The following is a 24,708-nucleotide window of genomic DNA, read 5'->3' on the forward strand; positions in this document are numbered from 1 at the left end:
TGTGTTAATGTTAAATAAGAACTTGAATATTTGTTGACTTGACTTTCACCTTAAAATCATAAGATGTTCTCAGTCTCCCCACCTCCCTTGCCAAATTACAAGGGTGGGGGCTCTGTTTTGTGCATCAGCACTATACATTCAGGGCATCCAATCCTAACATACTGCAATCTGTTTCTTCAATAAGGGAAATTGGCTAGATATTACAAAAGCAATGTAGAATTCCTAATATTCCCCGGATGTAACTTCCCTACCTCTTTCATGGAAAGGGGAACTCCAGCAGTATGCTTACTGGTTATCTGATACAAACAACAAAAAAACAGCCATTAATCGATCTTAATTAGAGACTCTCATCCTTTCGGGAAGTCACAGAGTCCTTTGAGAATCATATAAAATCTATGGAATTTCTCCTCAGTGAAATAGACATGTAGGCATACACATAAAAATTTATGTGGAATTTCAGGGGGTTAGGAATACTTTGAAGATTATTAGGCAACTGTAGTCACTAAAATAAGAATGCTGATCTGAAATGTAATAGTGTTCTTTGTATATTTAATTATAATAACCTTTTGGAATTACAGATTCCAGATGTTTGTGCTCTGCTGTTCCAATTCATTGATTCTTTATGTAATCCATAACTACAGTCTTTAAGGTTCAGGGCCTTTTAACTGTTTAGAATTATCGGATTTATCATTTAGGATGCTTTTATTGGTAAGTAACTGGAAATCCAACTCAAACTAGTTTAAACAACAACAAATAAGTATTTATTGGTCACATTACTTAAGTCAAAAAGTAAAGTGGGCTTTGGACAGGATTTGATCTGAATTCTAGCTGTTTTTCTGTAATTTTCTATTCTATCCAGCTTTGTCCTCAGGCTGGCATTTCTAAGATCACAAAATAGCTGCTGCAAATGTATATCAGCACATTACAGTCCAAGAAAAAGAGTATCTGTGACAGAATTTCCAGCAAAATCATGAGTGGCCCCTGATTGAACAATTCCTAAACTAATTCCTGTGGACAAAGGAAGCAAGATGCTGATTGACTTTGTCCAGGAGAACTCAAAAGAATCACTAAAGCAAGAGTCTAGTCAAATCCCACCATTGGAGATGGGTTGGAATCAGTTCCACCCCAAGTCATGATCATTTCCATGCTTCTCTGTAACCTAATCCTTAACAATATTTCTAAATGTTGATTGTATTTCTTTACAGTAAAGAAGCCAATCCTTTTTCACCCAGCATCCTACCAAAGTTTTCGACTTCCTCAGCATGATATTCCTGTACAAAATTAAGATCGTGCTGGTTTTGGTGTGTGTCAAAGATTGACATGAACTCTCGATGTGTTTTCAGTTTATGTTTCTGTCATTACAGGTACATTTGTTGTCCAAGTCACTGCAACAGACGCGGATGATCCAACATATGGGAACAGTGCTAAAGTTGTCTACAGTATTCTACAGGGACAGCCCTATTTTTCAGTTGAATCAGAAACAGGTTAGACTTTTTGATCTTCCTTTTTATAATCTGTAATTTTAATTGACATGCACAGCTGAGCTAGCATATTTTTTAATAAAAATAATCAGTGTGATTGGATTTTCTTACATACATCCACCAAACACTAATGATATATTTGTAAACATGACATCTGAATCCTTGTAATCAAAAAGTCTGGCAATGAATCTTTCACCCACCCTTTCTATGGAGTAGATTGAGAAAAATTATGTATTGCCTTAGTTTTCTTCCAGTTTGGGGCGAAGCTAAAAGGTCAACCCCTTTTTGATAGCTATTGGCCTGTTTACAAATACTCGGAATCTTCTTTTTCTAATTATTTAGTAGGATTGTGTCTCTCTATTCTTCTCTGAAACTAGATGTAGCCATGCGATTTGGTTGAATAAATGTGATGATGATACAAGTCGCTTCTTAGTAAAATTTTCAAAGCTGGTACATGATCTGCCACATTCCTGTCCCTTGCCACAGTTAATTATGGAAACCAATGTTGAGATGTAGTCTGTAGCCTGAATGTCTGAGTGGTATGGTGAACCAAGCTATCTGCTTACCTACTCAGAGCCTGAGCAAAAAATAATCTTTAGTTGTGTAAAGCCACTCAGATTTTGCATTGTTTGTTATCACATCATTGTCTAGCCCATCCTAACTGATGGAGTCCTAATCAAAGTGAAATGCCATCTGGAATCCTCTTTTCAACATCTCAGTTTTCTGTTTCCTGTATTTTCTCCACAAAGTAGCAACCTATCTTATAATGATCTGTTTTTAGCAGATATCATTTGTATTGTATAGTAAATGCTACGCATATTTTTATCATAATGAGTCAATTTCCTTTTATACATTTTTTAAACATCCATTATTCTTGGTAGAAATCAAAACCTCCCTAGGTTCCCACATCCAGTTGGAAATCTCTGTGTTAAGTGGTGCAATGAACTTGGAAAGAATCCCAAGGAGAAAGAAAATGTTGAGTTGAAAAACAATGAGGATGAAAAATTAGAATTATTCAGCTTAAAGGACAAAAGGCTAAGGTGATCTCCTGTATTTAAATAGAGAAGTACTATTATTTGGAGAACAGAAAGCAGCTGTACTGTCACTGAAGCCCGGACTATAGGAATAAAATTGATCTGTTGTCTGAAGTATTCTTGTTAAAAATTTTAAGAAAGATATTTTCGCTGCATTAGTTGTTAAGCACTAGAATGTGTTTCTGCAGAAGGTTATAAAGGCTTCTCCAGTGAAATTTGAAAGAAAGTTAATTTAAGCATAAACGTTACATAGAAACTGGGCAAACTTTTAGAAGTTCTTTAACTATTTTATAATGACCTAACAACAGAGATAAATTTAGCCTAACTTAAAAATTTTGGTTGCCATTGGGGCCAGTTGAACTAAAGTTCACAGTCAGCTTTAGGAATTCTAAAAGGCTTAAAGACCTTGAACCTTAATTCCAAAATTCTCTAGAATCATACAAGATGATCATTATGAAAGAATTGATGTTCTATTTTCTAAAGACCATAGTTTTACAATTTAGAAAATCCTCAGAGCATTCATTATGGTAGGTGTATCTGAGGGGTAATTAGTTAATTCATAATGGGAAACTCAAGAGTCGTTCAAGTATGTGACTTTCCTAACAATTTCCTCATAATTCACCTAAATGTCTTTTATCAAGCAGCTATTGTAGTACACCTTTATACCACAAGTCATTTTAGATTTTGCTGTGTCATCTTATAACACTTAATATTTATACATCCATAATGTAATTATAATATTGAGTGTCTTATAACCCTTAATAGTCTATGCTATTGCAGAATCTGACTTGTACTTATTTTTATTCTCCTTGTATTACAGTCTTCTTTTAACGTATCTATCTCCCCTGTGTGATTGTAATATCCTTCAGTATAAAGGCTGTATATACTTATTTTTATATCATCATGACATCTGCATAGCATTCTGCATATTGTGGGTGACAGTTTATGTTTGTTTGCATAAATAAATGATTCCATAAAGTATTCTTAATGCATCCCTTTGCACTCTTAAATTTCACATCCACAGGTATCATCAAGACAGCTTTGCTCAACATGGATCGAGAAAACAGGGAGCAGTACCAAGTGGTGATTCAAGCCAAGGATATGGGCGGCCAGATGGGAGGATTATCTGGGACCACCACCGTGAACATCACACTGACTGATGTCAACGACAACCCTCCCCGATTCCCCCAGAGTAGGAACATTTGATCGAATGAGTTTCTTCAATGTGCTTTTATAAAACTTGAACATTAAGAGTTTTTGTTTTCCATTGTCATCATTATTGTCAAAGTTAGTGGACTTAAGAAGAACTGGTACTTTTATTAAAAAATGAGTTGACAACATGGCAACGCTCAGGAAATGTGAACATTTATGTTCCTGTATTGGTAATTAGCTGAGTGATTTCTGCTGTTGTTGTAAAGGCAACATCATTGTTTCATTTCTCCTTATTAAGAAAACTACCACAGACATAAATCTGCTCATGCAGAACATATGTATACAAGCATGCTGCAATTTGTTAGGAAAAATTTGACTTTATGTTTTGTGAATTTAATCAGGCATGTAATCTCTTTTAAATCCTCACAAAGCTTTGTAAGGGGAGGATTTATCATTTTACTGTTTCTAAAAATACAACTGTGGAAGTAACTAGGTACTTAATCCATTTGTAATCATAAATCGTTTTCTACATTATGGTTAGTTGAGATACCGAAAGTCGTCTCCAAAATCATTAACTCTCGTGATTAGATAAGAAGGAAGAAGAAGGAAAAACAACATCCATGAATACCACCTTGGTATCAGAAGTATGCTAAAAATTCTCACAAAAAGCTACCCAAGAGGGAACTGGTTTTAACGCAACTTTTCTTCCAGGAACAAAATCCCTTTGGGACCATGATCTCCTACAAAAGCTATCTTAATTATTAAATAGAAAACCCACTCATTCTATCATGGCATTTTAAAAAACTAATCAGCTAATACGGGCTTCCTTTAGAATAGAGATATGAATCAACAGGAAGTAGTTTTATTTTCTTTATTTTTTCAAGTTTTTAATCAGAGTTAGCTAAATGCAAAAAGATCAGAGCTAGTTAAAGAATATCTGATATAACAAGTTGAAGAAAGGCTCTGTGAGGCCTACCATTTCCTTTACACAGGCCTGAAATGAAAACTATTAGGATCACCAACAGTTTGCCCAAAACCTCCTTTTTAACATGGAGATTCCCTGGGGAAGAATAACAAAAGGATTCCCCTGCACCCTGGTACCACAGGAATTTGTAACTCACTCTGCTCTGCTTAGATAGCCTGTGACTTGTTATTGAGCAATATGCCAAGGCAAGGGAGGGGAGAAGATAGAAAGGGGCAGGAGGCCCTAAAAATGGAAGTTGAAAACACTAGAGAAATACTTAACCTGGGGTGCACCAACTCATTCCTGTAATCCCAGAGCTTTGGGAGGCTGAGGGAGGAAGACTGCATGAGGCCAAGAGTTCAAGACCAGCCAAGGCAACATAGTGAGACCCTGTGTCTACAACAAGTAAAAAGAAATTAGCCAGGCATGATGGTGTGCACCTGTAGTCCCAGCTACTCAGAAAGCTGAGGTGGGAGGATTGCTTGAGCCCAGAAGTTTGAGGGTGCAGTAAGCATGATCATGCCACTGTACTCCAGCCTGAGCAACAGGAGGAAACCCTGTCCAAAAAAAAAAAAAAAAAATGCTCTTTTTGAGTTGCATACTTGAGTTAACCTGCTTTATCATTTTACCAAGTATGAACTCATTACTTAGGGGATTACTATTATTGAATGCCTACATTTTAGTAGTGCCATAGACTGTTTAAATTCTTTTCAAATCATTTGTATGAATGGTTGACAAAATGCAATGGAAAAGGGTAGAATAAGCTTTGGTTTTACTATTTTATATTTTTGATGCTAAGTACATCATGGTCTGGCCAATCTAAACTGTAATTCGTATGTAGTCTCTCTAAACTAAGTTTGCAACAGGAGCATATTTTAAAAAAAAGGTTTCTGTATAGGAAAAATGGATTTCAAATTAGTAATACAAATATAAGTATGGGAGAAACCTATGCATAAAATAATAAAATTTAGGAGTCAAAAGAAAAAAATTAGGAGTTTTATCACTTAATGTATTTACCTATATCTCTAACTCTGCAGCTAGGTCCAGCTCCATGTATGAGTTAAAGAATATCTACTTGGATACAGCTTCCAACTTGCTATAATTTCTTTCCACCTCCAGCTATTATTAGCAATGGTAGAAAGAACTCTTTTAAAGAATACCTAGTAATTAACTTAAAGTCGCAGTTCAGATTAAATTCTTCTCTACTCTGTTAGATTAAGTTAACAAAGGGCTTTGAAGCCTTCTGTGCCTCCTGTAGCAGTTCAGCTGTTCTCACAATCACACCGTAAACTTTGGAGCCTGTTTACAGGGCAAGAAAAGTGTTCTCCATTTGCAAGGAGACAGGTCATGAAATAGAAGAAACATTCTTAACAACCATGAAAGTAGACATAAGAAGAACAGGCCACCATTAGTTATTTTGAGGAAAGCACAAATCTACCTGATGGTAGTGTCTTAAAGAACTGTTAGAGAATAGGTTTTGTTTTTATGATAATAGACTGTGGTTAGTGTATGTTTGACTTATATCTGTCTGGTGATTAATAGGTACATACCAGTTTAAAACTCCTGAATCTTCTCCACCGGGTACACCAATTGGCAGAATCAAAGCCAGCGACGCTGATGTGGGAGAAAATGCTGAAATTGAGTACAGCATCACAGACGGTGAGGGGCTGGATATGTTTGATGTCATCACTGACCAGGAAACCCAGGAAGGGATTATAACTATCAAAAAGGTAATGCCGCTTCTTAAACACCATACAAAGTGAACCCATTTAGCTTTCTCCAGTTCCTAAATTACCAGGGGCAATTATGTCTCACATAAACATTCCTTTAGATTTTTATTTGACTTATTATTTTCAGAAAAAATGCCAATTCTGGCCAGGCATGGTGGCTCCCGCCTGTCATCCCAGCACTTTCAGAGGCCGAGGCAGGAGGATCTCTTGAGTTCTGGAGTTTGAGACCAACATGGCAAAACCCATCTCTGTTAAAAATACAAAAATTAGCCGGGCGTGGTGGCAGGTGCCTGTAATCCCAGCTACTCTGGAGACTGAGGCAGGAGGATTGCTTGAGCCTAGGCAGCAGAGGTTGCAGTGAGATCACGCCACTGTACTCCAGCCTAGGTGACAGAGTGAGACTCTGTCGAAAGAAAGAAAGAAAGAAAGAAAGAAAGAAAGAAAGAAAGAAAGAGAGAAAGAGAGAAAGAGAGAAAGAGAGAAAGAGAGAGAGAGAGAGAGAGAGAGAGAGAGAGGAAGAGAGGAAGAGAGGAAGAGAGGAAGAGAGAAAGAGAGAAAGAGAGAAAGAGAGAGAGAGAGAGAGAGAAAGAAAGGAGGGAGGGAGGGAGGGAAGGAGGGAAGGAGGGAAGGAAGGAAGGAGGGAAGGAAGGAAAGGAAGAAAGGAAAGGAGGCCGGGCGCGGTGGCTCAAGCCTGTAATCCCAGCACTTTGGGAGGCCGAGACGGGCGGATCACAAGGTCAGGAGATCGAGACCATCCTGGCTAACACGGTGAAACCCCGTCTCTACTAAAAAATACAAAAAACTAGCCGGGCGTGGTGGCGGGCGCCTGTAGTCCCAGCTACTCGGGAGGCTGAGGCAGGAGAATGGCGTAAACCCGGGAGGCGGAGCTTGCAGTGAGCTGAGATCCGGCCACTGCACTCCAGCCTGGGCGACAGAGCGAGACTCCGTCTCAAAAAAAAAAAAAAAAGAAAGGAAAGGAAGAAAAAAAGTCAATTCTAATGACAATGAGATCTCCTGGGTTGGCTTTCAGGAACCTGAAATGATATGCATTCATGTTAATTCTATACATCCAATGAATTTTTATTAGGAACCTGCTAAGTAAATAAGTAATATAAACAAATGATATTCATAAAAATACATTAAGTAAATACTTTAAATGAACAGTAAATAAACAGTGCCAGACACTGCTCTAGCTGCTGGAGGTGCACTGGTACATACTACAAATGTTCTCTGCCCTCATGGTACTTCCAGTCTGGGTGAAAGAGACGAGGAGCCAAGTAAACAAACAAACAAATACATTACTACAAATTGTGATGCATGCTGTGAAGGGAAAGAGTACAGCAAGCAGTGATCAAGATGACTTGCATCACAGAAAGAGGATATATAAAGATCACAAGTTTAAATTAAATACCATAACAAATTTAAATTAAATACCATAAATTTCCTGTGACCTCTTTAGCTACTTTTTGGAACACAACAATAAATCTTTTCTGATTTCTATTTTTTTCCAAAGTACTGATTCATTATTTTATCCCCCAAATTGTCTAGCACCACAGAGTAGTATACAAAAATATGGCAAAAATTAAAAACCAATGAATGGTATGCTTCAAGACTAAAAATATTAATTTTGGTTAACTTTTTATGATTTCACTTTTATCATGTATGGTATAATATTTTCTCTCTCCTTTAGCATACTATTACTTTTCTGGTAAATATAAGCATCGGTGGATGTAAATAACAGAGACTTTTTGCCTCCCAAACTTAGGATTACGTGTCTTAATATCTGAAAACACAATAAAACATGTTTAAGTGACACTCAGACTAATGTTTTAAACTGTAATATAATTAGGAAGCCCATTAGTGTGCATTAACCTTTTTAATTTTCTTGGTGCCTTATCAGATTCGAACTGAAATTTTGCCTAGACGACTAAATCACATTCACTAACGTCTTGATTAATTGTGTTTCTAGTGAGCCTTGTCATATTATCATCAAAAACTAAAAGTCAGCAATAAGCATTTGGGTTCACCATGTCTCCAAAAGCAGAGCTACTTTTCCTAAAGACCCTTGACAACAATGATCATTATTTTCTTTGGCAAATAATTAGCCCAATGCCCTTTTCAGGATACCATATTGACAACAATGATCTTTTCTTTCTTTGGCAAATAATTAGCCCAATGCCCTTTTCAGGATACCATTTGGAATATTTCATTACCTCATGCAAAAAAAAACACAAAACTTTAATCTATGTTTTTTTGAATGATGACGAGGGATTCACAATGCAAACTTGTGGCTCTCAATTCTGGCTGCACCATAGAATCACTGGGGGAAGTGTTTAATCATGTCGATTTTAATCTGCATGCCCCGATATGTTAGTTTAATGGTCCAGGGTGGGGCCAAGACATTGGCCAGTTTTAAACACTCATTGGTGTAATTAAAGCCAGATATGGCCTGCACAGTGGCTCACGCTTGTAATCCCAGCACTTTGGGAGGCCGAGGCAGGTGGATCATGAGGTCAAGAGATTAAGACCATCCTGGTCAACATGATGAAACCCCGTTTCTACTAAAAATGCAAAAATTAACTGGGCCTGGTGGTGTGTGCCTATAGTCCCAGCTACTTGGGAGGCTGAGGAAAATCGCTTGAATCTGGAGGCCTGGTTGCAGTGAGCTGAGATCGCGCCACTGCACTCCAGCCCGGCGACAGAGCAAGACTGTCTCAAAAAAAAAAAAAAGCCAGATGTGAGAACATCTGACATGGAATAACACACTGTGTATTTGCCAACTTGCCCCTGATGGCCCCCTCTAGTAAAATGCGAGTATATTTTAAGTGGGGACAGAGTGGGCTCTACCAGACTCCTGCTTCCAAGTGCCCTTCCTGCCTGGTATGATGCCTTGTACCTCAGGACCCACTTTTAAGTCAACAGCAGGCACGGTCTCAGCCCATACACTTTTCAGGGCTGTGTGGCATCTGAACTCCTTCACAAACTTTATGATCATTTCCTGCCTAACAGCCTAGATGAAAGAAAAAAAATTACATCTTATCTTTTCTCCCTGTGCCCAATATCACACTATTGTGTTTCCCTAAGCAATATGATTCCATTCATTTATCAGTGATTGACACCAAAAATGTTTCATGTCTTGGCTTTCTGTGTCTTGGCTGCTTTAAATATGTCACTTCTTCCCCCACCCCCCACCCCAAGCTCTTGGACTTTGAAAAGAAGAAAGTGTATACCCTTAAAGTGGAAGCCTCCAATCCTCATGTTGAGCCACGATTTCTCTACTTGGGGCCTTTCAAAGATTCAGCCACAGTTAGAATTGTGGTGGAGGATGTAGATGAGCCTCCTGTCTTCAGCAAGCTGGCCTACATCCTACAAATAAGAGAAGATGCTCAGATAAACACCACAATAGGCTCCGTCACAGCCCAAGATCCAGATGCTGCCAGGAATCCTGTCAAGTAAGCACGCTTCTGCGATGTGTCTGTTTCATAAGCTTCAGTCAATTTATATTCAGATATCTGCCTGCACTTTAGAAAAGATGAATCCCTTTTGTTCCAATTAGACAATTATGTTTTCCTGAAAAAACTATTCTAAACAGCACCTTTAACTCTCTTTGCTCACTGCATAAATATTATTTTGGCAGAAATACAGTAGTCCCTTGTTATCCCTGGGGGATTGGTGCCAGGACCACCCCCATATTAAAATTCACAAATCCGGAAGTTCCTTATATAAAATGACACAGATTTGCAAACAACCGAAGCTCATCCTTCCCTATGCTTTAAGTCATTTCTAGATTACTTATAGTACCAATTCAATGTAAATACTATGTAAATAGTTGTTATCTTGATGTTTTTATTTGTACTATTTTTTATTGTTTGCTTTTTGTTTTTTCCAAACATTTTTGATTTCCAGTTGGTTGAATCCACAGTTGCAGAACCTGTGGATACACGGGGCTAACTGTATAAACCTTAAAAGAACACAAATTTGGGAAGGAAAGCAAGCTATAAGGAGTTTACTGCTTAAATAGAAGTAGTATAAGGTGATGTGGCTGAATAACCTGGGATTATTTTTCAAGGTTTGAGATTTTTTTAAGTTTAAGATTTGTCAAAGAGTAGCAAAGAAAAAGTATGATTTTTAACAAATCAAGCACTGGGATTGAGAGCCTGTTTTTCAAGTGTAGAAAAACCTATCATGTAACACCTAAAAGACAGAATTATCCTCCATTCAGATGCATTTTTCCTTTTGTAGATGTAGATAAAAACAACAATTGTTTCATGATATACGTCCGTGAAATCCTAGGGAAATTAATACAACAGAGTCCAAATGTATGCTATGTAAACTAGTTCTGTTTTCCCTATGCTTTCCTTACACCTTAGTTGTAAATCATGTTACAATAAGGCCTTATTGCTCTTTGGGACCACCGATGCTTCAGTATTCTCGGATCTTAACAGAAAAATGCTGGAGTCAACCAACCTCCAGCCTTCAGCCAGTAGCTTAGTTGACTAAATGAGAAAAGTACTAGCTGGGCGCGGCGGCTCACGCCTGTAATCCCAGCACTTCGGGAGGCAAAGGTGGGCAGATCACTTGAGGTCAGGAGTTCAAGAAAAGTGCTAGACCAGAATAGCATTGTGTCAGTTATTCCCCATAAACAAAGTAAGCAGACTGAAAAACTAGAGAAACTCTCGCCAGTGAGTTCACAAATAGATTCTGGTCAAGGTGCCAGGCAAGTGCCAGGTACTCTAGGCACTAGGGAATACAGCCCTGATCCCATGAAGCTTACATTCTAATTGGGGCAAGCAGAAATAGACAAACAATAAATATGTAATACGTCAGGCAAAAGTAAATTTTAAGCAGGAAAATAAGGCAGAATAAGGAAATAAAGAGCACCTGGAGTACTATTTTAGATAATGGGGTCAGGTTTGGCATTCTTGGTAGGGGACCATTTAGTAAAGATTTGAATGAAATTAAAGGGCGAACCATGTTGATGCTGAGGGGAGAACATTCCAAGAAGAAATTAAAGGGCGAACTATGTTGATGCTGGGGGGAGAACATTCCAAGAAGAGAGAAAAGCAAGGGTAAGTCTGATACCAGAGCTTGCTTCACAGTTGAAAGAGCAGCGAGGAGGCCTCCGCAGCTGGAAGAGAGTGAGTGAGGGAGGGGAGGTCAGATATGAGGCCTCAAAGAGGTTTGATAGCTGATGAGGAGTGTGGCAGGTCCTGTAGGGCTTTGTAGTTCATGGTAAAGACTGGATTTTGTTCTGATTGAGATGAGAAGCCACTGGAAACCTTTGAGTATAAGAGTTAACTAATCTAAAACTCCATTTTAAAAGGCTAACACTAGCTGCTACATGAAGAATATTATTGCAGATAAAAGAATTTGGGGCTCTAAGGCAGCAGTCATTTTCCAACTTTTCCCAGTTGAGCCCTTTGTTCAAATAAAACCTTATGACAAGCCCTACATCTCAAACACAAAAATTCCTGGCTTACTTTCAGGGAACAATTTTAAATCACTGGGCACATAAACTCTTGTTTTATCATCCTACTGGAATTTCTATAAGACACTTTGAATTGGGCTATGGTCAACCATGTGAGCTCCATGGATCAAGTGTTTCTCCACATACATTTAATATTGTTAATAAGGAAAATGAATGTGGTTTTCACTAATATAGCTTTCACTAATATAGTTTTCACTAATGCATGTGTAAGTATTTTCACAACTACTCTCTTGGAGTTTATTGTAACTGCATAAGGAAAAAAATCTTAGCAAGTAAGTATCAAATTCAATTTGAAAGTGTTAATGCTAGAAGTTTACAAATATGAGCTTTGGTTATCTCCTTGATAGATCAACATTTTTTTAATTAAAAGCGAGAATGTTCTGCGAATTCAGGCAATATTTCCTTATCTATATTACTTTTTATACCAAATACCATTTTTACCCACTGCATTATTTTCTGTTTTATGAAAGAAAGTAGTTAGCTTGTCAGATTATGTTGGCTGTCAGCTAATTTTTAAGCTTTTTGCTGCCAGCCTTTCCTTGGTACATATGGATTTGATACATATACATTTGAGACTAGAAATACTTATAGATATATTGGTATATAAATGGTATTCCAGTGTCCTTTTATAGGATAAAATTCATTCTTATATTAGAAAAATACATTCATACATAATTTTTGATTATTCAAAACATAAATGTTGAACAACTAAGTGCTAGACAATATGGTAGGTGCAAAATTAACACTAGATAATTCTTCCCCAGAGCACTAATTTATCATTATGCAGGTACAAATCTTTAATTCTTTAATCACGTAAAATTATTTTCTTCTAATAACTTCATCTCAAATTCCCTTTGGTTTCTGTGAAATAATCTTATAATATGTCACTATACATACAAATTATGAAAAATTTATGCAAACATACATCCTTTCCAGGAAGAACCACAAATCTTCCTGACTTGAGGATACATTAGAAGACAAATTATTTAATCACAGAATACAATTAAGTCCTAGAAAAAAAAAAAAAAAAAAGAGCTACCTAACAGAAGGAACTGCTATAATCATGATGGGATTGCTTATCTTGTTTCTTATCAGTGATAATTACAATTAATGTGATTGGACAATAAATATCCTTGATATAAATTTAAATTACCTTGGAAGGAAAAAACAACAAACAAGCAAGGCTTGTGTACAAGCATCTTTCCCAAATGATGTGGGCATTTTAGATTTTCTATTAATTTTTAAATGTCCCAACACAAAGAAAAAATACAATTTTGGTATTTTCTAAATAGTTACTTTCTCTTTCAAATTGAAAGCTGCCTTCAACTAAAAATTCTCACCTCTTACCCTTTATGTCAAGGCTTGATAGGAAAATATAATTACTTGTAAAATTTAAAACTATAGCAGGGGGAAAAGAACAAAACAAGATTATTGCTGTATGTAATTGTAACAGCTTACAGAAGCAGCACATCTTAAGCTTAGCATTTTCCATGAGAAAAAAATATGTATATAGATAATTATAAAATTTCTTACAAAGTCTATGAATATTGAGGTTTCCTTTTTGTAATTAACTATGTGCTATAAATATCTGTCATTCTCAAATTTAAAATAAGACGTGATCAAGTAAGTATAATACTGTTGCCTAAATTCTTAATAAATATTGATTCGTGACATAAATAGCAAAATAATAGCTGTTTCATTTGTTTCAACCCTTTTGATAATAAAAACATAAGTTTATATCCATTGAAACTGAAATTCCAATTCAACTTAATATTACACCCATTGTGAACTTCATTAATTCTCTTTAAAATCAGGTTTAAATGGCCTACAATAATTGAATATCTATTTCATTTAGACACTCACTAGATAATAAAAATAAATTTTATGAAGATAAAATATATTGTTCATTATAATTCACTACTTGTGTTTTAAACCAAAATAACATATTCAAGTAGAATCTTGGATACAGTATACTATGGCAAATTAGTAACAAGGGTTTATTTTTCTTAGAGCACTCATAATGATTCCACATATATCTGCCTCACTAGGTCATTTACTTAAATTGAATTTCTTAGGCAATGTTTTTAAACCTCATAAAGTTTTAAAAATCCAGCTGAAATGGGCAATTTTTTTTCTAATGGCCTTAACAGATCAACTTTCTTCAGTTTTCTCTGTAATACCCCACCCCCACCCTGCTCATAAACATAGTGTATTAGTCCATTTTTACACTGCTATAAAGAACTACCTGGGCCAGGCGCGGTGGCTCAAGCCTGTAATCCCAGCACTTTGGGAGGCCGAGATGGGCGGATCACGAGGTCAGGAGATCGAGACCATCCTGGCTAACACGGTGAAACCTCGTCTCTACTAAAAATACAAAAAACTAGCCGGGCGAGGTGGCAGGCGCCTGTAGTCCCAGCTACTCGGGAGGCTGAGGCAGGAGAATGGCGTGAACCCGGGAGGCGGAGCTTGCAGTGAGCTGAGATCCGGCCACTGTACTCCAGCCTGGGCGGCAGAGCAAGACTCCGTCTCAAAAAAAAAAAAAAAAAAAAAAAAAAAGAACTACCTGAAACTTGGTAATTTATGAAAAGGTTTAATTGACTCCCATTTCCACAGGCTGTACAGGAAGCATGGCCAAGAGGCCTCAGGAAACTTACAATCATAGCAGAAGAGGAAGAGGGAAAGGAAGGGGAAAGTGCCACACACTTTTGAACCATCAGATCTCATGAGAACTCACTCACTATCACAAGAACAGCAAGGGGGAAGTCTGCCCCATGATTCAGTCACCTCCCACCAAGTCCCTCCTCCAACACATGGGGATTACAATTTGAGATCAGATTTGGGTGAGAACATAGAGTCAAATCATATCATTCTTCCCCTGGCCCCTCCCAAATCTCATGTCCTTTTCACATTTCAAAACCAATCATGCATTCCCAACAGTCCCCCAAAGTCTTAACTCATCCCAGCATTAACTCAAAAGTCCAAGTCCAAAGTCTCATCTGAGACAAGACAGATCCTTTCAGCCTATGAGCCTGTAAAATAAAAAACAAGTTAGTTACTTCCATACAATGGGGTTACAGGTATTAGATAAATGTTCCCACTCAAAAAGGGAGACATCGGCCAAAACCAAGGGGCTACAGGCCCCATGCAAGACTGAAATCCAGCAGGGCCGTCGTTAAATTCTAAGGCTCCAAAATAATCTCCTTTGACTCCATGTCTCACCTCTAGGGCACACTGATAAAGGGGTGTGCTCCCATGGCCTTGGGCAGCTCCATTCCTGTGGCTCTGCAAGATACAGCCCCCAAGGCTGCTTTCATGGGCTGGCATTGAGTGCCTGCAGCTTTCCCAGGCTCATGGTGCAAGCTTTTGGTGGATCCACCATTCTGGGGTCTGGAAGAGAGTGGCCCCCTTCTCACAGCTCCACTAAGCAGTGCCCCAGTGAGGATTCTGTTTGGGGGCTCCAACCCCTCATTTTCCCTCCACAATGCTCCAGTAGAGGTTCTCCATGAGGTCTCCACCACTGCAGCAGACTTCTGCCTGGACATCCAGGCATTTCCATAAATCCTCTGAAATCTAGGTGGAGGTTCCCAAACCTCAACTTCTTGCTTTCTGCACACCTTCAGGCCCAACACCATGTAGATGCCACCAAGGCTTGGGGCTTGCACCCTCTGAAGCCACAGCCTGAGCTGTACCTTAGCCCCTTTTAGCCACAGCTGGGGCTGAAGTGGCTGGAACACAGGATGCCATGTCCCAAGGCTGCACAGAGCAGCTAGGCCCTAGGCCTTGCCCATGAAACCATTTTTTTTCCTCCTATGCCTCTGGGCCTGTGAGGGAAGGGGCTGCGATCAAGGTCCCCGAAATGCCCTGGAGACTTTTCCCCCTTGTCCTGGCTATTAACATTCGGCTCCTCTTTAGTTATGGAAATTTCTGCAGCAGGCTTGAATTCCTCCCCGGAAAATGGATCTTTCTTTTCTACCACATGGTCACCGTTTTAAATACAAGTTCCAGTTTCACGTCATCTTTTTGTTCATGCATGAGCATACACTTTAAGAAACAGCCAGATCAATTCTTGAAAGCTTTGCTGCTTAGAAACTTCTGCCAAATACCCTAAATCATCCCTCTTGAGTTCAAAGTTCCACATATCTCTAGGGCAGACGCAAAACACCTCCAGTCTCCTTGCTAAAGCAAAGCAAGAGTGACCTTTAATCCAGTTCCCAATAAGTTCCTCATGTCCATCTGAGACCTCCTCAGCCTGGACTTCATTGCCCATATTATCGTCAGCATTTTGGTCAAAACCTTTCAACAAGTCTCTAGGAAGTTCCAAACTTTCCCACATCTTTCTTTCTTCTTCTGAGCCCTCCAATCTGTTTCAACCTCTGCATGTTACCCAGTTCCAAAGTTGCTTCCATATTTTCAGCTATCTTTATAGCAGTCCCCCACTTTCCTGGTAGCAATGTTCTGTATTAGTTCATTCTCACACTGCTATAAAGAACTACCTGAACCTAGGTAATTTATGAAGAAAAGAGGTTTAATTGATTCACAGTTCTACAGGCTGTACGGGAAGCATGGCTAGGAGGCCACAGCAAACCTGTAATCATAGCGAAAGGTAAGGGGAAGCACTACACTTTTAAACCATCAGCTCTCATGAGAATTCACTCACTATCACAAGATCAGCAAGGGAGAAGTCTGCCCCCATGATACAATCACCTCCCATCAGGCCCCTCCTTTGACACATGGGGATTACAATTCAAGATTAGATTTGGGTGGGGACACAGAGCCAAACCATATCACATAGCTATTCTAAAAACTAGTAATACATTTATAAATAAGACAACATTTCTCAAAATCCACTAGTCTTCCACCAGTATTAGGGTTGGAATGTTTGGTTTCCAAATGCTTCTCTTGGTTTTCCTTGAATGTATTCAAACTCTCCTTCTTAAATATTTATCAAGTTCCTCGTCTGTTCCAGGCACCACTGTGTGTCTCTGGTCTCCCACTGATTTAAGTGATGTAAATGATTCTGTCTTTAGTGCTTTTCTTCCTCCACTGGACATTGTTTTCTTGGACAGCTGAATAGGAAATCTGGAATCAGTCCAGATCTTGATCTTGAGCTTCAGACTAAATATCTCTTCCCGTACTTCTCTCAGGCACCTTAGCCTCAGCATAGCAAAAATGGAACTTACCCATCTTCCCCAAATCCTGTTTTTCACTCCTTTTTTCTCTGTTTGTGGCAGCACTGTCCAAGCATTCTCCTCAATTCAACCAGTGATCTTTATTAACCATAATTTAGATTGTGGCACTCACCTGCTTAAAACCCTTTGTAGCCAGGCATGGTGGTTCATGACTGTTATCCCAGCACTTTGGGAGACCGAGTTAGGTGGATCACTTGAGCTCAGGAGTTCAAGACCAGCCCGTGCAAAATGGCCAAATCCTGTCTCTACAAAAAATACAAAAAATTAGGGCATGGTAACACACACCTGTGGTCCTAGCTACCCGGGAGGCTAAGGTGGGAGTATGGCTCAAGCCTGGGAGGTCGAGGTTGCAGTGAACCAAGATCATGCCACTGCACTCCAGCCTTGGTGACAGAGTGAGAGAGTGAGACCACATTTCAAAACAAACAAACAAAAAACCCTTGGGTAGATTCGCATTGCATTTAGAATAAATTCCACCTTCTTACCACAGCCTTCTGCAGTCTAGACTCTGGCTCTCTCCCCAGTCTCATCTCCTATCTCCCTCTTCTGCCTCACTAACCTTGGCCACACTAGCTGTCTTTTGCTTATTTCAACAGATGATTTTTTAAATTAAATGGAAAGTAGAAAAATAACCAACACCCTACATATGCATACAAACACACACACACATATTAAAGTTCTCAGGTTGTAAACACTTGAGTTAAAAATGAAACAATTACTATATAAACTTGATCCAAATTTATATATATTAGAAAAGAAAATGTAATGGTGATCCTCAAAGTCATGCAACTTGTCTAGTGAGTTTACTATTAAGACCTCCATTGTGAAGAACTAATTTCTCAAAATATTTTACTTAATGTCAAGTTGTAGATATTCAAATATGCACTAGAGATGGAAAAAAATTCATGCCACAGATACTCTGGGACATGTTGTGTACCAGATGTGTTATGATGTTCTATGATGTGAGAATAGGAAATAGAAAGAAAAGCCTTTCTTAATTCCACTCTGCATTTTCAGGTACTCTGTAGATCGACACACAGATATGGACAGAATATTCAACATTGATTCTGGAAATGGTTCAATTTTTACATCGAAACTTCTTGACCGAGAAACACTGCTATGGCACAACATTACAGTGATAGCAACAGAAATCAGTAAGTCCTACCAAATACCACTGCTGTCCCCCATTAATAGACTGAGTGTCCCAGCAAGGGCTGGCAGAGCATAGCTTGTCACCATGTATTGACAATCCCACTTGATATATATTGAGGGAAAGAGCCCTGGAGTGATTTGCAGTAATGCTTCTTCTATATATGCATTGGCTTATACATAAATGGAGAGGCAACCCTGAAAGTTCTATGGTTGGGAAACAATAAAATGGGAATGTATCTCACAAATGAGATTGAATTGGTACTAGGTGGATTTAATTCCAAAAAGCTTATAAATTAGAACATTACATAAACAGCTGAAAAAAAACAGACTCTCAATTAGACATTGCGTGTGGGGGCAAAAGATGAGAGTGGTCAAGTATATTGTAAAATGTGGGCATTGTTTAGAAATTGTTTAGATATCAATTCTCTAGCTTACTATAGAATTTCTATTTCGAAGTCTTTACAGAATTAAGAGATATAAATTATCACTGTTCCATGGTATACCAAAGTGACTAATACAAACCACCAAGTAATCAATAAAATGATTAGAATGAATTTTATGGTAGCCCCCATGAAATTGAAGGCAAAGAACAATAGTGCCAAAAGAATGCTTTAAATAAAATGATTACACACAATGAAAACTAATGTAGTTGGTCAATACAATGTACGGGCTGAAGAATATAAGTGAAAAGCCATCTTTAAAATAGAATTTCAAAGTTTAAAACTAGGCTTCTAGGCCGGGCGCGGTGGCTCACGCCTGTAATCCCAGCACTTTGGGAGGCCAAGGGGGGCAGATCATGAGGTCAGGATATCAAGACCATCCTGGCTAACGCGGTGAAACCCCGTCTCTGCTAAAAATACAAAAAAATTAGCTGGACGTGGTGGCGGGTGCCCGTAGTCCTAGCTACTTGGGAGGCTGAGGCAGGAGAATGGTGTGAACCTGGGAGGCGGAGCTTGCGGTGAGCCGAGATCACTCCACTGCACTCCAGCCTGGGCGACAGAGTGAGACTCAAACTCCAAACAACAACAGCAACAACAACAAAACTAGGCTTCTAAAGTATAGCTCACTTTTTTTTTAGTTTTTGTGTTTAATTTTAAAAGTTCTAAACATTTTTAGCTCACTTTGGGTATCTAGTGTGAAATATTCCTTATTGAATAGTTTATTACATTTGTATTCTCTGTCAATATAACTCATGAGATTTGAAGTGACTACAGGATATTTGGTAGAATAGTAACCAATACGGGCAAAATGAAGCATTGCTTTTAGATAGTGATAAGGACAGCACATTAGAAATTAGGTAGGAATTTGCTCTTCAGAACTTATGTCAAGATTTATCTTGAAGTTCATGTTCATTTATATTAAGGGACTGATGTAGATAGCAAAGACAGAGCATCTTTGCAGTTTTAAAATTATAAAATTCTTTCCCACTGAAAATGGCCATTTTTCCGACAACCACGAAATTTTATTTTTTACCAAAGCAGTCATTTCATAAGTATTTTAAGCTTTGTGCCTAAAAAAATTGTTTTTAAGATTTAATGTTTCTATGACACATTTGAAAGTATTGGTGACTATCTCTTAAAAGTTAGTATTCAGCTACTCTAACTTTCGAAGAATAGTGTGAGTAAAATTTCAGACATTTTAAAGAATCTTACTGTCTAATCTTCTTAACAACCTTTGATATAACAGAAACCAAAAGCTTGTATAAAACCACTTCCCACTCACCTCAGGGCCTTTGCATATACTGATTCCTCGACCTGAAGAGTCGGAAATATTCACATGGCTTAAATCTTCTTTTCATTCATGTCTCTGGGCAAATGATGTCTCATCAGAGAAGCAGTCCTTGGTCATCATTCTAAGTAACAGCTCTATTTCTTTCAATCCTTTTTACCTACTTAATTTCTCTATAGCATTTACCATCTGATACATTATACATTTATGTGTTTATGGTTTGTCCATCCCCTTTACAATAAAGCTGCAGGAAACAGGATCTTTGTTATGTTTCCCAGTGCCCCAACATCCCAAATAGAGGCTGCTATAGATTAGGTATTAGATGCTCCCTAAATACTTACAAAGTGAAAAAACAATAGACATACAAGTGAAGTAAATGAAGAGAGCTGAGGTGATAGATTCTAACTCCTGATTCTTACACCAGGAATCTGTCTTCCATACTGTGCTAAAAGATTACCACAGAAGGCAACCAAAATACTTCATTTATCTCAGGTCTGCAAACATTGATTCCGCTCTATCATTAGTTCCAGATGAAAAGCCTGGGCTTTCAGCCTGGGCTTGGAGTCAGACAGATCCAAGTTTGAACCTGGACTTCTCTCTTTACTGTCTCTGTAAACACAGATAAATTGCTTAACTTCTCCATGTCTCAGTTTCCTCATCTATAAAATGGGGGCAGTAACTCTGTCTATCTCAGAAGTTTGTGAACATTAAATAACATAATATAGCAAAGTGTTTAGCATGACATCTTGCTCTCGTTCAGCACTCAAACTAAAACACTAAGACCAATAACTATCCTTTGGTCTTCTGGTGGTTCATTCATTTTCCCTCTTCTTCCTTTTGTCCATATGCTCCCCGTCAGCCTGCTTCCTTGAAAATCTACCTTTAAAATGCCTTTCTTGGTTTTGTGTTATCTTAAGGTTTATTATACAGTTGAACTATATCAACACAAGTAGCTTTGTCACCCATGTATCTCTAACAGGTGCATCCAACTCCAGATGTACCAAATAATCAAATTCTACTTTTTGTGACCACACTGATACTTAATGCCCAGTAGTACAGTAGCTTGGGGAATCTGTGCATGAATGAGAATGAAGAAGTTGAGTGGATGTTGTCTAAAGGGAATCGGCAATCAACATGTAAATGGCTTTTTCTTTCTTTTTGGAATGTGACAGATAATCCAAAGCAAAGTAGTCGAGTACCTCTATATATTAAAGTTCTAGATGTCAATGACAACGCCCCAGAATTTGCTGAGTTCTATGAAACTTTTGTCTGTGAAAAAGCAAAGGCAGATCAGGTGAGTTTCATTAAAAAGTACATTCAAGTTGAACGTCAGATTAATTTAGATCTTCTAATCATTGAGATGATTCACAGAGCTGAAGGAGAGTTGTGAATTATCTATGAAGTGAATGCCACGGAAATTAATACTATAAATAAGAACCAGGACTTACATATGAGAACTAACAGTTTTGAAGAACTGGAAGTTCATCAAAGACTGAGGCTGATTCCAAATTGATCTTAAGTTTTTATTAAAATAGATTAGTCACAGCTTAATTGGAAAAATCTTTATTGGTGAACAGATAGTTTAATTACCATATGTACTTGAAGTAATAACTAGAACATACTTTATAATTGCCTATAATTCATGATTTCACTTATTTACATTGACCATCTGTATAAGTAATACAAATTCATGAATGTTTTCCTATTTTACACATTTGTCCCCATGTGAAATAGGTCTTTGCTGCCAGTGATATAAAAATTATGTTTCAGTTTGTGAAAATAGAAGTACACTGTTAAAGTACACGTGCAGGTAGAAAGCTGAAGTTATCGTGTTCTACATACTTATTTTCTTTTCCATTTTTTGCAAGTTGATAGCTTATGTAATGCTAAGAGTGCATTTCTAGACAGACTGTCCAAAGAGAACTTCTACTTTGTGAAGTGCGATGTTGTCACAGACTATTGGGATATTTTATAGCTTTGCATCACTCAAGGCCAAATGTTTCTCAATCAGGGTGATTTCCTCCCTGGGGATATTTGCAGTATCTTGAGAGAGTTTGATTGTCACACTAGAAGTTGCTACTGATATCAGGTGGGTAGAGGCCAGGGTGGCTGCTTAACATCCTACAATGCACAGGACGTCCTAGAGTGTCCCCACAACAAAGAATCATTCCTTGCCCTTTGGCTTTCTAACCCATAATAGAGCAGATTCACTGTACATTACTTAAAGGCTATCATATTTATACTTAAAATGTTAAATCATTTTGTCAAGCAATTTATTGCAAAACGGTAAGAAACACTTTTGAGTTATCAAAATTTTATGGCAGTGTTCTGGTTTTTCTCTTAGTTAATTCAGACCCTGCATGCTGTTGACAAGGACGACCCTTATAGTGGGCACCAATTTTCATTTTCTTTGGCCCCTGAAGCAGCCAGTGGCTCAAACTTTACCATTCAAGACAACAAAGGTAAATGAGTTCAAGTTACCTTCTCTACCTCCATCTATATCCATACCTGTATCTGTATGTATATGTATGTGTATGTATCTGTATCTATATCTATCTTTTCCCATCACAATTGATTCAATACATGACGCAGTATCCACAAACATTCACCACTCTGCTTTCCGGTTCCAGACAACACGGCGGGAATCTTAACTCGGAAAAATGGCTATAATAGACACGAGATGAGCACCTATCTCTTGCCTGTGGTCATTTCAGACAACGACTACCCAGTTCAAAGCAGCACTGGGACAGTGACTGTCCGGGTCTGTGCATGTGACCACCACGGGAACATGCAGTCCTGCCATGCGGAGGCGCTCATCCACCCCACGGGACTGAGCACGGGGGCTCTGGTTGCCATCCTTCTGTGCATCGTGATCCTACTAGGTAAACTGGTTCTCCCTGCCTCCTATCTCCCCATGGTGAGGGGCTCACACTGTTACTGTGACACTCTAGATTTATCTGCCTCCCCCATTAAGGCATACAGCCTGATCTAGGTGAGTCGAGTTACATACTGAGAATCTGTGCTGTACGATGTGAACTCATTTTTGCTTGCAAATGGCTTTGGGAAATGAACAGATGTGAAACTTGCCCGTGTCTTTGCTTGCCCAGGAATCGTTCCACCAAAAGAATCTCTTGTCTATCAGACTGGGAATGAATCTCGGGGGATTTCAGGGCACCATAAATGTGCCCTTTTCATTTCATTTGTTGTGTAATTTTTTTTACTTGGAAAACATTGTTGTTAAGTGTTTGGCATGGAGTGTATGATGAGGGCCCTTTCTATAAAGGTAAAGTTTAAAGATCTGTGGGAAAGTGGGAAGAGGAGTGTGCTGACTTTTCTCTCATCCTAGAAAAATAAAAGCTACGAAATTTTTTTAACCCAGCAAACTAATGTTGATTTACCATTTAAATGATTACCTTCTTAGCATTGCTCTCTGATTGCCACATGCATAAGGTCTATTTCTCACACTCAACAATAAATAACTTCTGTGACTGAGGAAATAAGTATGGGGGCCCAAAAGAAATGAATGTAATAAAAATGGAAATCAGGGTCCAGCAATGATTCAAATGAAATTTTTACCCCTAACCAACTAATTAAGCCTACAAGTCAAGCTCAGATTTCTCAACAGGCCCTTGGCTGTTTGTGAACTAAGAAAACAAATATTTGTTAATGCAGCCCTTCCAAAAATAAAAGCAAGATTTGTAAAGCTTGCCTGTATAGTGAAAAGAAAAGGTAAGAAGTTCAGAGTCAACCTGAATTATACAGGGGGAAATACTCTTTTTAAAAAAATGAAGACAGAGTGACTTTGAGAAGAGCAAAAGAGAACCTGCATTTCGCCAAGAACAGAATGCCTAGGGATCCCTGCTCGAGCGCTCCTTCACACTCCACATCAACCCTGCTAACTATAACAGAAGCCTTGAAACTCAACTACAGAACTGTGATTCTCTTTGTCAACTAAGACTTGGGGAAAGTATTTTAAGATATGAGCATAAATAAAAACTGACAGTGTGCAAAGACAAATCAGTGTTTCTAATGGTGTGAGTCTGTAACATTGTTTTGGAAGAGAAAGATATGAATGTTCTTTTTGATCAAAAGGGTGATTTTTTTAGAAGCCTTGGATTGGTAGGGCTGTACCCAAGGCATATTCCATGGACTCTTTTTGTCGTCTATGGAAGGAGAGATAACTCTCATCTGACGGAGGTGATTCTTCCTTTCTATCATCATCTACCCATTATCTCTTCCCCCTTTTCTTCCTTCTAGTCAACTCACTGAATCTCCCCCTTTCATTTCCTTCCTCCAATGAATTCACTGTCTCCTCATGACTTCTAATTGGCCTCAGTGCCTCCCACATCTTGTTTAATCTCTTTGGAACTCTGTACCTAATAAAAAAGGAGAAAAAATGGGATTTAGCCTTTGTTAGGTATACACCATAGGTCAGATGCAGTGCAAGATGCTTTACAAAGGTTTTTCTCACCTAATCCTCAGCACCATTTGGTGTATACTTATCTGTACCTTACATATGAAAACTGCAACTCCAAGATGTGAAGTAATGTAGCCAAGTCATGTGTCTAACACGTGGTAAAACTAAAGTTCCCGACCTAAATTTTCTTCCCCAGGCTTGGTGCCTGAAGACTGCACTGTACTTTCTTTTCAAACTTATGAAATGCAGGGTGATTTCCAGGCCGAAAGACAGCCCAAACTTAAAATGTGGCAATTGAAGAAAGTGGAGGAAAATGAAGGAAAGCCACATTGATATAGGAAGAAATCTGGAGTCCAGAAAGTGGATCATATGG

General features: G+C 38.4%; 1 protein-coding gene across 2 annotated transcripts in view; it reads left to right on the plus strand.

Moving 5' to 3' along the window:
- CDH6 (cadherin 6) overlaps positions 1–24,708 on the plus strand; it is a 140,651-nt gene that overhangs the window by 106,926 nt on the left and 9,017 nt on the right. For both annotated transcript variants that reach the window (XM_003899539.5, XM_017959464.3), the window contains exons 4-11: positions 1,365–1,484; positions 3,540–3,707; positions 6,174–6,361; positions 9,560–9,813; positions 18,056–18,192; positions 21,091–21,212; positions 22,263–22,380; positions 22,549–22,800. In XM_003899539.5, coding sequence (XP_003899588.3) covers positions 1,365–1,484; positions 3,540–3,707; positions 6,174–6,361; positions 9,560–9,813; positions 18,056–18,192; positions 21,091–21,212; positions 22,263–22,380; positions 22,549–22,800 — 1,359 coding nt within the window. The remainder of the gene's footprint in view (positions 1–1,364; positions 1,485–3,539; positions 3,708–6,173; positions 6,362–9,559; positions 9,814–18,055; positions 18,193–21,090; positions 21,213–22,262; positions 22,381–22,548; positions 22,801–24,708) is intronic.

The sequence above is a fragment of the Papio anubis genome, chromosome 5 (assembly GCF_008728515.1).
Source record: "Papio anubis isolate 15944 chromosome 5, Panubis1.0, whole genome shotgun sequence".
NCBI lineage: Eukaryota > Metazoa > Chordata > Mammalia > Primates > Cercopithecidae > Papio > Papio anubis.